Source organism: Erinaceus europaeus, chromosome 2 (assembly GCF_950295315.1).
Source record: "Erinaceus europaeus chromosome 2, mEriEur2.1, whole genome shotgun sequence".
NCBI classification, from domain to species: Eukaryota; Metazoa; Chordata; class Mammalia; order Eulipotyphla; family Erinaceidae; genus Erinaceus; species Erinaceus europaeus.
In genome coordinates this window covers 10,477,636-10,492,448 of record NC_080163.1, presented here as the reverse complement: position 1 = coordinate 10,492,448, position 14,813 = coordinate 10,477,636, and the positions used below count along the sequence as shown (strand labels likewise).

Sequence of the window (14,813 nt, the reverse complement as noted above, 5' to 3'; positions counted from 1 at the left end):
TTTATTTTTGGGGATATTTTTGATAACTGTTTCAATTTCATTAGCTGTGATGGGCCTATTCATGTTATGCACTTCCTCTTGAATTAGTTTTGGAAGTTGGTAGGTATCTAGGAAATCGTCCATTTCTTCCAGGTTCTCTAGCTTGGTGGCATATAGTTGTTCATAGAAGCTTCGCATGATATGTTGAATTTCTGTGGTGTCTGTTGTGATATCTCCTCTTTCATTTACTATCCAATTTATTTGGGTCTTCTCCCTTTTTTGTTTTGTGAGTCTGGCTAAAGGTTTGTCGATTCTGTTTACTCTTTCGAAGAACCAACATTTACTTTCGTTGATCTTTTGTATGGTTTTCCTATTCTCAATGTTATTTATTTCTGCCCTAACTTTAGTGATTTCTGTCCTTCTGATTGCTTTAGGGTTCCTTTGTTGTTCTTCTTCTAGGTCTTTAAGATGTGCAATCAGGCTGTTTATTTGTGCTTTTTCTTGTTTCCCAATGTGTGCTTGTATAGCTATGAACTTCCCTCTTAGGACTGCTTTAGCTGTGTCCCAAATATTTTGAAAGCTTGTGTCTTCGTTTTCATTGAAGTCTCGAAACATTTTGATTTCTTCCTTGATTTCCTCTTTGACCCAGAAGTTGTTAAGAAGTGTACTGTTGAGCTTCCACATTTGGGGACTGTTACTAATCTTTTGTTGATTGTTAAGTGTTAGTTTAATTCCACTGTGGTCTGACAAGATGCTTGGGATGATTTCAATGCTCTTGAATTGGCTGATGCTGTCTTTGTGGCCTAACATATGGTCTGTCCTTGAGAATGACCCATGTGGATTTGAGTAAAATGTGTATTCCAGTTTCTTGGGATGAACGACTCTGAAAATGTCCAATAGTTCTAGTTTATCTATCTCTTCATTTAGCTCCCTTATGTCTTTATTGATTTTCTGCCTGGATGATCTGTCAAGTTGAGAGAGTGGGGTGTTGAAGTCCCCTACTATGATTGTGTTACTGTTAATATATTGCTGTAGCTCTTTCAGTAGAAGTTTGATATATTTAGATGGTTTCTCATTGGGTGCATAAATGTTAATAATTGTTAAGTCCTCTTGATTGACTGATCCTCTGAGCATTAAGTAGTGTCCATTCCTATCTTTTTAAATCTTATCTATTTTAAAGTCTATCATGTCAGATATGAGAATAGCTGTTCCTGCCCTTTTTTGTGGGCCATTGGCTTGTATGATAGTTTTCTATCCTTTCACTTTAAGTCTGTGTTTGTCTTGTTGAGTTCGGTGGATTTCCTGTAGGCAGCATATTGTTGGGTTGTGTTTTCTGATCCATCTTCCTACTCTATATCTTTTAATAGGTGAATTCAGGCCATTGACATTTATTGATATTAAAGATTGAAGATATTTTAATGCCATTCTTGTAGAGTTTTAGAGTGTTTTGATATATATATTTGTCCTGTTTGTGGTGGTCTGGTTGTTTATAGGAGACCTTTCAGAACTTCTTTCAGGGCAGGCTTGGTGATGGTTGCTTCCTTCAACTGTTGCTTGTCTGAGAAGGTTTTGATGCTTCCATCTAGTCTGAATGACAATCTAGCAGGATATAGTATTCTTGGCTGAAAGCCTTTCTCATTGAGCACTCGATAGATATCTTGCCATTCTCTTCTGGCCTGTAGTGTTTGTATGGAGAAGTCTGCTGCTAACCTTATGGGTTTTCCTCTGTAGGTGACTCTTTGTTTTTTTCTTGCAGCCTTGAGGATCCTTTCTTTATCCTTATTCCTTTCCATTCTAAGTATGACATGTCTTGGTGTCTTTAGGTCTGGGTTAATTCTGTTTGGGACCCTCTGGGCTTCTTGAATCTTTATGTCTTTGATGTTGTTTAGACTAGAGAAGTTTTCAGCTATTATGGCCTGGAGAATGCTTTCTTCCTCTCCTTCTCTTTCTTCCTCTGGTATGCCAATAATGCTTATATTGTTTCTTTTGAAGTCATCCCATAGGACTCTGTTGTTGTTTTCAGCATGTCTTAATCTCTTTTTGAGATCTCTTACTTCTTTTTTAGTTGTCTCTAATTCATCCTCAACCTTGCTAATTCTGTCTTCAGCCTCATAGATTCTATTCTCTCTGCCCTCTACTGTTTTCTGGAGTTCATCTATTTTGTTGCCCTGCTCTGATACTGTTTTAGCTTGTTCAGCTAGTTGCCTTCTTAGCTCAGCGATTTCAGCTTTCAGCTCTCTAATAACCATGAGATAATTAGAATTTTCTTCCATATTCTCATTTGTTGTTCCTGCATTTCTGATTACAATTTTTTCAAATTCTTTACTCACTCCTGTTATTATTTCCTTAGCTAATGTTTGAATGTTGAACTCCTTATTTTGTGCTTCACCCTCTGGAAGACTTTTAAGTGGACTCTTTGGTTTGATTCTCCAATATTTTTTCTTGTTGTTTTAACCATTTTATATATTATGTTATGAGTTCCCTTTATCAGTACTTTTCAAATTATTGATCACTATTGCCTGGATTGACTTGTGTCTAAGTAAGTTAATTAATGGGTTCACAGTGGTTGAAGTTAATGGTTGTTTCCATTTCTGAGTTGGAGCTCAGTGGTTTAAAAGCCTTTTTTTTTTTTCCTTCCCTGTAGGCTATGGGAGCCTGAGGGCTTTTAAACTATCAATAGGCTTTTTAGCTTAATCACTGACTACTGACCAAGAGATAAAGCAGGGTGTGGCAGAGATAAATCAGTGGTTATGCAAAGAGACTTTCACAGCCCCTCAGCTATGCCACTGAGGTATAGGTCTTCTCCTGAGTTTCCTGGTTAGATCTCTGTCCCCTGGTGTCCCTTCTCTGTTGCTGCTCCAGATTTGGTGATTTACTGGGTTCCTGTGGTCATTCTAGTCCTGTCTTGTTTCGGTCCTGGGTGGTCTCCTTTGGTATTCCTAGTTGATCTGGGAGAGGAGAGGAGAGGAGAGAAATCGATCTGCTCCTCGTAGCTCCGCCTCCGGAAGTCGAATCTTTTAGCTACTTTTAATTGACCTATAAATTGGTCTTTTTCAAAAATGAGGACGAGCTACCTACTACCTTTCATTTTTTTTTTTTTAATCTAGGGATTTATTTAGTCTTAGGAAAGAGACACAGCGTAAGACCATAGCACCTATAATGCCAGCCATCGGACCTGGGGCCTCTGGAGGCCTCAACCATGGAAATCTAAGATGTTCAGCTATCACTTTGGCCCCTAACTTAGGATCTTCTAAGTTCTTTTTTGTTTTCTTTTGTTTCCCCCTCCAAGTCTCAAAGCAGTTTTGACTGTTTCCCCTTTTTGCCCAACAGAAGGTGGTCTTCTGCTCCCTTAAAGAAGCTCTGGAAGTGGACTGGAGCAGCGAGAAAGCCAAGGCGGCTCTGAAGCGCACCACATCTGACTACTTTCTCCTGCAAGGTGAGGGCTCCCAGTGTGACTGCCCAGTGAGGACGCCTGCTCACTGCAGAACAACCTGGTGAATGGAGGGGTGACCCTTGTTGAACTTGCATTTCTTCATGATTTGTGCTTATTTGTTAATAGCAATTGTCTACATGACTGCTTCCTTCCTTTGGCCTCAAAACCAGCCTTCCACTCGTAGAAGTTGTTTTTATTTATTTTCCTTCTCACAATCTTAGCTTGCTTCTTGAGGACTACTAGCTAAGGGCTGTTTGGTTTCTAAGTATCCTTTATGCATAGCCAATTCAATTTTTTGAAAGACAGGCTTATTTTATAGTGAATGAGAGAGAAACAGACCAACCACAACGTTATTCTGACACATGTGATGTTGGGGACCTGACTCAGGACTTCATGCTTGTGAGTCCAATGTTTTATGTACTGTTTTTTTACCTCTCGGCCAACGTGTGGTTATTTTAATCCCAAATCTCCTGCTCTTCCAGGACTGAGTACTGCTATAACACTTTAAGTGCTTTTGCAGAGATTTTTGTTGTTTGTTTTTTTGACATCCATATAACCCTTCTGCTTCTAACCTTTCTGTGTATTGCCAAATAATTTTTCTCATAACTTATTTTATTAAAACAATTTTTTTGGTATCTGTTTATTTGATAGAGACAATCAAAAATTAGAGGGACGGGGAGATAAAGAAGGAGAGAGACCCATAGCCTTGCTTCACCACTCACAAAGCTTTCCTTCTACAGATGGGGACCGGGGGCTTGAACCTGGTTCCTTGTGCACTGTGTGTATGTGTGCTCAACCACCACCCGGCTCCTCTCAAGATTTATTTTTCACTCTTACTGCCTTTGTGATTTCTGCTTTGTCTTTCCAGAGGTGTTATAACTGTAACTACAGAGAATATTCCAAATATGCAGGGTAGATAGCATGATGGTTATATGAAGAGACTTTCATGCCTGAGGCTCCAAAGTCTCAGGTTCAGTCCCACACACCACTATAAGCTAAAGCTGAGCAGTTCCCTGATTTAAAGGGGGGGGGGGGGTTTGGGATGGAGGGAGAGAGAATACTTCATTTTCAGTGAATAAGGGAGGAGACCAGCTTTTTGGAATTTTCGGTTAATACATGCCTAGTTCCTTCTACTGTCTGCTGAATTAAAGGTTCTAAATTAAGGAGAGGTGGCTGTTATATCTTTCTCTGGTACTGTAAGATGCTTTACTTATAAGTGTTAAGTGAACACTATGGTTGTGTCATCTTCAAGTGTACTTAGAAATAATACTTCTGGTTTTCAGTTTGGCCACCTGTGTAGCTGAGAGTCTTCTGTGACTTGACATCATTGCGCATACCCGGGAGAGACTGTAGTTTTCTCTTGTGAAGTTACCTTTCACCAATCTACTTGTTGATGAGTGACTAAGTTAACTGGCCTCTCAAAGCTTTTGCTTCTTCACCTGTCAAATGATACCACTAAATTAGCTGGTTGAGTGTCTTTTCTTACTCAAATAGTGAAACTCATAAAACTAGAGGGTCTAAAGGAGTCTTTTTATTTATTTGTATTTAAAAAGGAATTTATTTATTTATTTATTTATTAGTGAGAAAGATAGAGGAAAAAGAAAGAACCAGATATCCCTCTGGTACACGTGCTGCCGGAGATTGAACTCACACTTGAGAGTCTAATGCTTTAATCCACTGTGCCACCTCCCAGACCACTAAAATTATTCATTAATTAAAATTAATATTCTCCAGAGAATCCTAAAGATAGATTTTGGTTAGAGCCATCTTTTTTTTTTTAATGTATTTTATGTGAGAGATGGAAGAGGGAGATACAGATGGGGAGAGAAAGACACCCGCTACACTGCGTCATCATCCATGACGCTTCCCTCAACAGGTGGGGGGGACCAAGAGCTTGAACTCTGGTTCTTGCACACTGTTATGTGTGAACTTAACCAGGTGTGCCACCACCTGGCCCCTAGAGCCATCTTATTTATTTATTCATTTTTTATTTTTATTTTATTATTTATTTAGAATAGAGCCATCTTTTTTTGCCACTCAGGCATAACAGTAAAAATGCGTAAAAATTACGTGGAGTGCTGGGCAGTTTAGGGTCAAGGAGAAAGAAGGCACTGGCTTTGGAGACAGCTGAGTTCACATCACCTCTTTCCCCTTATATCAGCTGGGAAAACTTTGGGAAGTAAACTTCTGACCTCTCACAAGCCATTTGAGCTGGGGAAATAGCATAATAGTGTTGCAAAAGACTTTAATGCCTGAGGCTCCAATGTCCTGGGTTTAATTCCCCTCTCCTCAAGAGCTGGTAAAGAAAAAAAACAAACGACAACAATAATAACTACAGCAATAAAACAACAAGGGCAACAAAATGGAATAAATTAATAAATATATATGTATGAATAGTAATAAATAAAAATAGTTTGCTTATAAACCATTTTAGTTCATTGGGATATATATATATATATATATATGTACATATATATATATATATATATAATTTTTAAATGATCCCCCCCTTTGTTGCCCTTATTGTTTTGTTCTTGTAGTTATTATTGTTGTTATTGATGTCTTCGTTGTTGGATAGGACAGAGAGAAATGGAGAGAGGAGGGGAAGACAGGGGGAGAGAAAGATAGACACTTACAGACCTGCTTCACCACCTGTGAAGCAACTCCCCTGCAGGTTGGGAGCCGGGGGCTCGAACCAGGATCCTTATGCTAGTCCTTGTGCTTCGTGTCATGTGTGCTTAGCTCACCGTGCTACCACTGATCCCCATATAATTTTTTAAAAAATATTTATTTATTTATTCCTTTTTGTTGCCCTTGTTGTTATATTGTTGTAGTTATTATTGTTGTCGTTGTTGGACAGGACAGAGAGAAATGAAGACGAGGGGAAGACAGGGGGAGAGAAAGACAGATACCTGCAGACCTGCTTCACTGCTTGTGAAGCGACTCCCCTGCAGGTGGGTAGCCGGGGGCTCGAACCGGGATCCTTACGTCAGTTCTTGTGCTTTGCTTAACCTGCTGCACTACCGCCCAACTCCCTAATTTTTTTTTTTTTTTTTTTTTAAATGAGAGAGAGACTAGATCACTGCTCAGCTCTGGCTTATGGTGGTGTAGGGAATTGAACCTGGGACCTCGGATACTCAGGCATGAGAGTCTCTTTGCATAACCATTACGCTATCTACTCCTGCACTAATTCATTGTTTTGCCTCTTTCCTGAACATTTTTCCAGTCACTGGGTAGGACCAGGAAAAGTTTTTTATTTTTTATTTCAATGTGTCTCCAGTGCCATAACACCACTGGTATTTTTTCCATCCTGTGCCAGATTTTTTAATCTTTATTTTAGGAAGAGAGAGCTTCCACAGCACAGTTCCACCATCCATGAAGCTCCCCCTATATGGTCCATGGTACTCCCATGTTGTATTGGGGCGTGGAGCCAAGACCTCCCATCTTGCTCTACTGGGTCAGCTATTGCCCTGGTCCTTCTTCCAGTTAAGGCTTTCTTTTACCTCCAGGTTTATTTGCTGGGGCTCGGTGACTGCACCACAAATCCACTGCTCCTGGAGGCCATTTTCCCCCCTTTTGTTGCCTTTGTTGTTTTATCATTGTTATTATTATTGTTGTTAGATAGGACAGAGAGAAATCTAGAGAAGAGGAAAGATGGGGGGAGAGAAAGACAGATACCTGCAGACCTGCTTTACCGCTTGTGAAGTGACTCCACTGTCGGTGGGGAGGCGGGGGCTTGTACCAGGATCCTTCAGCGCTGGTCCTTGCACTTCGCACCACATGCGCGTAACACACTGCACTACCACCCAACTCTCAATAAAGGAATTTTTTAAAAGTTATCTTTATTTATATGATAGAGACAGCCAGAAATTGAGAGGGAAGGGGGAGATAGAGAGACAGACACCTGCAGCCCTGCTTCAGCACTCACAAAGCTTTTTTTTTCCCTTGTAGGTGGGGACAAGGGGCTTGAACCTGGGTCCTGGTGCATTGTAACATATGCATTCAACAGGATGTGTCACTGCCCAGCCCCAGGAATTTTTTTTTTTTTTTTTTTTTTTTTTTGCCTCTAAGGTGCTGGGGCTTGGTGCCTACATTACTTTGAAAGGCATTTTTTCCCTTTTGTCACCCTTGTTGTTTATTTTATTTATTTATTTTTAACTTACATTTCTTTGGAATGAATCCAGCAGGGCTTGCAGCATAAACATAACACTAAACTACTTCCCCAACCCATTCCCCCCCCCCCCACAAATCCACTGTTCCTGTGGTCATTTAAAAAATTTTTTTTTTTTTAATTATTGGATAGGACAGAGAGCTTGAGAGAGATGGGGAGGATAGATAGGTATAGAGAAAGATAGGGCAGGGATAGATAGCAAAGAGACTCACATGCCTGAGGCTCCAAAATCCCAGGTTCAATCCCCTGCACCATCATAAGCCAGATCTGAGCAGTGTTCTGGGGGGGGGGGGGGGGGGACAGAAAGATAGACACCTGCAGACCTGCTTTTATTGCTTGTAAAGTGACCCCTTGTAGGTGGGGGGCTGGGGCCTTGAACCAGGATCCCCGTGCTTGTACTTGTGCTTCATATTTATTATGTGTGGTTAACTCAGTGCATCACTGCCCCCCCCCCCCATTTGTTTGTAAGAGAGAACAAGAAAAATCAGAGCATCACCCTCAGCATACGCATTGCCTGGGATTGAGCACTGGGTCTCATGCTTCAGGGTCCAAAACTGTATCCACTCTTCCAACTCCCAGGTTGCCCCAACCCAATTTTTACTCTGTTTTTAGGGAGGGGGAGGGGCATCAAAATACTGCTTCACCTTTCATGGAATTCTGCCTATTTTCCTGCTTATCTCTGCTCCCCGGTAGTCCCAGGCATCAGACCCTGGGGAAGGCATGAGTTTCACCACTGAGCTACCTTTTTATTTTGAAAAATGAATAATAGTTGTAATTGTGGTCCAGTGTCTGTGTCTGTAAATGGCCTCATCACAGTGATTGACAACTTGCTTGTCTTTTACTTGATAGCCTTATGTGATGTGGAAAGATCTTAGAGTGTGCACAGTAACACCTCGCTTGTCTTGTTGGTTGCACAGTGTAGAGTTCTTTTGAGTGGACCATCATCCGTTAGCCATTCCCATCTTGAAAGGAATGGATGCAAGTTGTTTTCAGTTTTCCCCATTCCTGGGCTTGCTCCCATGAGCCTTTAGGATGCCTTAGGAACTCCTGGTGAAGACTGGGTGTGTGGCTGGCAGGTACACCCAATAGTACTCGCTGAGATCCAGGCTCTGTTCCTCCATTTTCTAGTGAAGGATAGCTTGTCTGCTGTGACCCTGAGGGGGGCTTTTCACTTCTCACTTAAGGGCCCCATCAGGTGCTTGATCCCCGTGTCACTCTGACCTGCCCCACTTGCACTTTTCCAGTGAAGCAGTTTCCTTGCTGTCCGTGTGTGTGAGGTAGGTGAGTGTGTGTGCGCGCGTGTGTGTTTGCACGCTTCACTTGGGTGCTGAGTGTTTTTCCAGTTTACTTACTAAGATTTTGTCCAGACGGGATACTTCCTGCTGCATTTTTCCACTATCTTGAGAGTCAGCCTCACCATCTGTGAGCAAAAGGTCTCATCTTTTTATTATTCTCCCATGGCATGTTGCAAAACACGAAGCGTGAGCTGGTTTCCTGTGGCAGAAAGTTTGACTTTGATTTGTTCTCTCTGAGGTTACTGTGAGTTTATCATAACAGGACGGCTAAAAATATAGGGTCTGGTATGGAAACAGCATTCACTTACCAGCATGCACGATAACATGCAAGGCTAGTCCAGAGCAGGAAGAAATGGACTTTGTCTCTGGACAAGAATTAACTGAGCAGCGAATCCTTGGCGGTCTTCACTTTCTCAGTCTGTTCTGACGAATTGTGGAAAAGTACTTAGGCCATCTTTGCACCACAGAATTAAAATGGGAAGTAATCTTAGCCCAAACATTTTTTTGAGCACCTGCTATCTGCCAGATCCTGTGTTTGGGAATTGTTAGAGGAGGAAGAACAAGCCTCCTTGCCAGTGGAAAAGACAAACAAATAATTCTACTGCTTGTGAGGCAAGCAGTAACAAAGGGCTATTGAAAAAGCTGTCGTACTATGTTCTTCTTTTTTTTCAATATGTGAGAATTATTCCATAATAACCAAAAGCAAACGGTTATGGGAGCTTGGGGACCTGAGGGTCTGGCTGTCTTTGGGGAGCTGGGAACAGACACCTGAGCGGGCTTTTATTTTATTTTTTTAATTGAGGCAACAGTTAACATTGCCTCCCTTTGTTTGTTTATTTATTTTAAGATAAATTAATCTCTTACAGAGAAACTAGTGCACAGCTTAAGTCTTGCTTTTGGTGATACCAGGGGTTGAGCCTAGGAACTCTAGGACCTTGGGCATATAAATCTTGCTCTCTGATACATTGAGCTGTCTCCCTGGCACTGGGTTTTATTTATTGTTTTCTTTCTTCCTTCCCTTCTTTCTTTTTCATTTCATTTGGAGGTTAATGGTTTACAGCACAGTTATCTTCACACGGGCTCCATTTCCCAGCACCACATCATAAGTGTCTGCAACACACTCTCACCCCCAACCTAGGACCCCAAAGCTCCCTTCAATCCCTGCCTCTTCCGTTTCTCCCCCAAAGTCCCTTGCTTTGGTGCAGGACCCCACTGCCAGTCCAGGTTTCACCCTGTGTTCTCCCTCTCTGACTTTGTCTCTCAGTTTCACCTCTGAGTGCAATCACCCTCTCTTCCTGGCTCATCCCACCCAACACTTTTCCTTCAGGTGCCAAGCCAGGTGATGGTAAGATTGAGACTTTAGAGTTTCAGGTCTAATAAGTGGCCTTTTGACATTTGGCCTTGGTTCACCCATATCACTCTGTCCATTTTGTCTTCGTGTTCCCAATATCTTTTCTGTTGTTACTGCTGCTGTTATATTTCTTCTCATCACTGAGGCTTCACTGCACTGCATGCAGACCTTTTCAGCAAGATTGAGACCACAGCATTGCCCCTCTCCCAGTGCTGTAATTCTCCATGTACTCGGCTGGGGACTCAAACTGGCTCTCACTTGGCAAAGCAAGCACACTCACAAATAAGCTATCTCAGCAGCCTGTTTATTTGTTTGTTTGTTTGTTTACTAAGGTTGATTTGTATATTTTTTGAGAACAAGATCAGAGCACCATTCTGCTTTGGCATAGGCATCAGGACCAAACCTGGGTCCTCATACATGCAAGTCTTGCTGTCTGCCTGCTGAACGAGGCAAAGAGGCAGCAAATGCAAACTGCTAGGGGTGCAGACCAGGTCACAGTGAGAGTGGCTTGGTGGGAACCAGCCAGAGATGAGATCATCCAGGCCCTGCTTTGTAAGCTTTTGTTCTTAAAGCCAGCAGTCACCTGGCTATTAGGATGTCAGAATCCCTCTCAAGGAACTTGTGAAATATACAGACTCCCTCATTCTAGCTCAGATTGACGGAGCCAGAATAGTGAAAGATCATTGACATCACTGCATATTTCCCCTCCCCCTCTCACCCCTCCCTCCTCTCACCCCTCCCCCAGCTGTCAGGTTTCTGAAAGAAGGCACTGCCCCTGGAGAAGGGGAGCCTGTCTCAAAGCCTTGATGTATTCATCTGCATTTTTATTTTAAAATGTGCCAATTTCCATATTTCAAAAAGGACATTGAGACAGACAGGCGAAACAGGAATTAATTGATGTAGCTCTTGAATATTTAAATTGTGTACTCTTAGACTAAAGAAGAAATATAAACAAATATCAAATATTGAGCTCTGGGCTCAAATCTCTGAGCTCACATACAGAGATATCAAATATCAAATATTGAGCTCTGGGCTCAAATCTCAAATCTCTGAGCTCACATACAGAGAGAGAGAGAGAGAGACTGACTGACTCCACGGCACCAAAGCTTCCTTCAGTGCAGTAGAGGGCTGGGCTTGAACTTTGGTGACACACACGGCAAAGTAGTGCACTACCCAAGTGGGCTGTTTTGCTGTCCCAGTAGTTTTGTTTTTCACAGTGATGTGGGTGAGCAATTCTGAAACAAGTTACCGTTTATTATTGGATCAAGCAAATAAATATATCGCGACTAACTTGAGTCAGTGCTTTTTATTGTTGGAAGAGGAATTCCTATAAACATGGAAGGTGAGAGAGGCTGGAAGGAACCCTGTAGATTGGGTTGGAATAGATGTTATCTGAATGAACTCATGTTTATATATAGGTCATATATATATGTAGATAGAGAAATAGGTGTGTATTCACATTTGCACTTAAATATTTCCTAACTCTGTTGAAAGGGTTTAGGAGCAAAGACACTCCGGTAACAGTGAACACAGTTCATGCCCTGATTGTGACTGTTTATAGAAACGGAACCAGGGTTTGGTGAAGAAATGTCTGACCCAGTCTGGGGCTGGGGAGGAAAAGTACAGGTGACCATGCAGCTTTCTGTTAAAGTAAGGAAGTGCTCAGAATAGTGGCTTGTATCACAGGAGTGCAGGAACCAACTTGGGACCATTCAAATCTGGACAAAAATTTGGATCAGAATAAATTATAGCATAAAATAAGGCTATGACCCATTAAATAAAACAAGGACTCAGATGTCTAGGAGGGATAGCTATGTGAATAAGTAGGGGAGAGAGGGGAACTATTATTCTTTGAGGATTTACTTTATGTATTATATTTGAGAGGTAGCTTTACACAAAATAGAGAGAAGCCAGGCCTGCACTATGATAGATGCTGTGTTGGGGATCGAACTAGGAACCTGAAGCATGTAAGTCTATTGCTCCACCAGTTGACCCATCTCCCCATCTACAAAGTAGAATAAGAAGTAAAGCAGTGATGGGACCAGGGATGTAGCTCAAAAAAAAAAAAATTCCCTGGAACTTTTCCCAACCCCTACCCTCACCTCAAAAAAAGGCCAAAAAAAAAAAAAAAAAAAAGGTGCAGGTCCTCTGGAAAGGAGCCATGTAGGTGGTGGCCTTAGATTTCCAGGGACACCTGAGCCTGACAGCTCCTGAGTCATAGTGAAACCTTGATGCATCAGACAGGAGCCCCATCACCCTGCACAGCAAGGGTGGGCTCTTTATCTGCAGAAAGATTGTCCTCAGCTCTGCAGTGGTGTCAGGCAGACTGTAGGGGGCGTATTTGCTTATAGACAGTTTATCAACTGCACATACCTGCCAGCACTTGTCCGACGCTTAGCAGGACCTAGCCAGGAAAGCAAGCCACTAGTGACTTGGAGATAATGACTAGAGTCAGGCCTGTCACTTCCCCCGCCCTCACTGTTGGTTGTAGTGTAAATTACCGAGTAGATGTGTGTGATGGCTGGGAGAGATAGCTCAACTGGTAGAGTGTATGCCTGCTGACCATGTGTGGTACCCTGAGCCCCAGCCTCACCTGGGAGCACGTGGCACAGGGGAAGCTCTGGTGCTGTGGTGTTTCTCTCTAAAAAGAATGGAAAGGTCAACCTGGGAGCCAAGGAATTAAGCATGTGCAAGGTCCTGGGGCCAGGCATATACAGCACAGCAATAAGTCCACAAGAAGTCTGACTGGGTTGCCCATGGAAACCAGAGCTGGAAAGCTGTGCTCTAAGGTGAGCTGTTATCTTCAAACTTCTTTCCATCTTTTTATCTGCAGAGCACTGATAAGTTCATGAACTTGACTGTTAGCTTCTTTCTCCTAGAACCCCAGACAAGCCCTCTGCAGCTCTCTGGAGATGGATCACCTCCTGGTCTCTCTCATGATTCCCTCCCACTGCCAGCCTTCCAGCGGGTCTCTGCCTCTGGCATTGGCTCGCCTTCAGTCACCCAGGCTCACCTGTCTGGAAACTACCACCCCATTTGCCTTCATAATACAGTTTAGACTTCCTGGATTGGTGTGTAGACCTGGGGCCTGCTGACCTTTTTTCTCCTTTCCATTCCCACCTGCCCTTCCTGAACTGTGTGCTACCCAAGCTCCTTCCCCACTCCTACAACTTTGTTTTTCCCTCTTTCCCTCCCCCCTTCTCTCTCTCTCTCTCTCTCTCTCTCTCTCTCCCTTCCTTCCTCTTTCCCTTCCTTCTTTTCTTTCTCCCTTTCTTTCTTTCTTTCTTTCTTTCTTTCTTTCTTTCTTTCTTTCTTTCTTTCTTGCCAGAGTACTACTCAGTTCTGGCTTATGGTGTTGTGGGGGATTGAACCTAGGATTTTGGAGCCTCAGGCATGAGAGTCTGTTTGTATAATCATTATGCTATCTACCCCTGCCTTTTCTATTCTTGTTGCCTGAAATTTTCTTCTCTCACTCTTCCCACTTGGCCTCACTGTTCAGCATTACTTTGGGAACCTTACTCCCCAGAGCTGAGTAGGCTTCCCTTCCTCTGTAGTTCCATCCCAGCTTCTGGATGATAGTGCTGACAGGAGTGCAGGGCCCTAGCTTCCTCATTCTCTGACCAATCAGCCTGAAGGGGGGTTGATTGTACCTGTCACCTGGCCCATCTTTGGGGAATCCTGTCCGTTCTCAGTGTGGACCACTCAGCTCCAGACTTCGATGCCTAAACCACCTCCAGTACTGGGGAATGCTTTCATCTCTTTCACCTACCTGTGTCCAGGCTCTAGGTCTCACGGAATAACCAGCAGCCGATATTTCTGCTCGAGCTGGTGAGGTCAAATTGTGGGCTCCATGTTCCTAAGGTGGAGTGTTGTTTTGGTTTAGAAACCAAGCCAAAAGAGTTCGAGTCCCCGTATGTGACCCAGGTTCAAGCCTGGCCCCCACCACATTAAAGAAAGCTTTGGGGGGCCAGGCAGTAGTGCAGTGGGTTAATAGCACATGGCACAAAGTGCAAGGACCAGCGTAAGGATCCCGGTTCGAGTTTCTGGCTCCCCACCTGCAGGGAGGTCGCTTCAAGGCGGTGAAGCAGGCCTGCAGGTGTCTATCTTTCTCTCCCTCCTCTCTCGGTTTCTCTCTGTCCTGTCCAACAACAACAGCAATGACAACAACAAGGGCAGCAAAAATGGGAAAAATAGCCTCTAGGAGAAGTGGATTCGTAGTGCAGGCACCGAGCCCCAGCAGTAACCCTGGAGGCAAAAAATGAAATAAGTAAATAAATAATAATAACAAAAAGAAAGCTTTGGTGCTGTGGTCTCAGTCTTTCTCTGCATGTCTCTTTTCTTCTGCCTTTGGAATCTTCTCACTCCTCTAAGCCTGGAACTCTCTGGCTTTGGACTTAGAAGAGGAAACTAAGAGGGCCACACCCAGCTGAGCACAAATATTACCATGCTCAAGGACACAGGTTCATGCTTCCAATTTCCACCTGCAAGGGGGAAAGCTTCACCTGTGGGTGGTGTAGCAGGGCTGCAGGTATCTTTTTCTCTATCTCCCCCTTCCCTCTCAATCTCTGTCTCTGTCGTAATTAA

General features: G+C 43.0%; 1 protein-coding gene across 1 annotated transcript in view; it reads left to right on the top strand.

Moving 5' to 3' along the window:
• SAE1 (SUMO1 activating enzyme subunit 1) overlaps window positions 1-14,813 on the top strand; it is a 102,978-nt gene that overhangs the window by 53,415 nt on the left and 34,750 nt on the right. Inside the window, exon 6 of the mRNA XM_007535653.3 lies at window positions 3,310-3,415. Coding sequence (XP_007535715.1) covers window positions 3,310-3,415 — 106 coding nt within the window. The remainder of the gene's footprint in view (window positions 1-3,309; window positions 3,416-14,813) is intronic.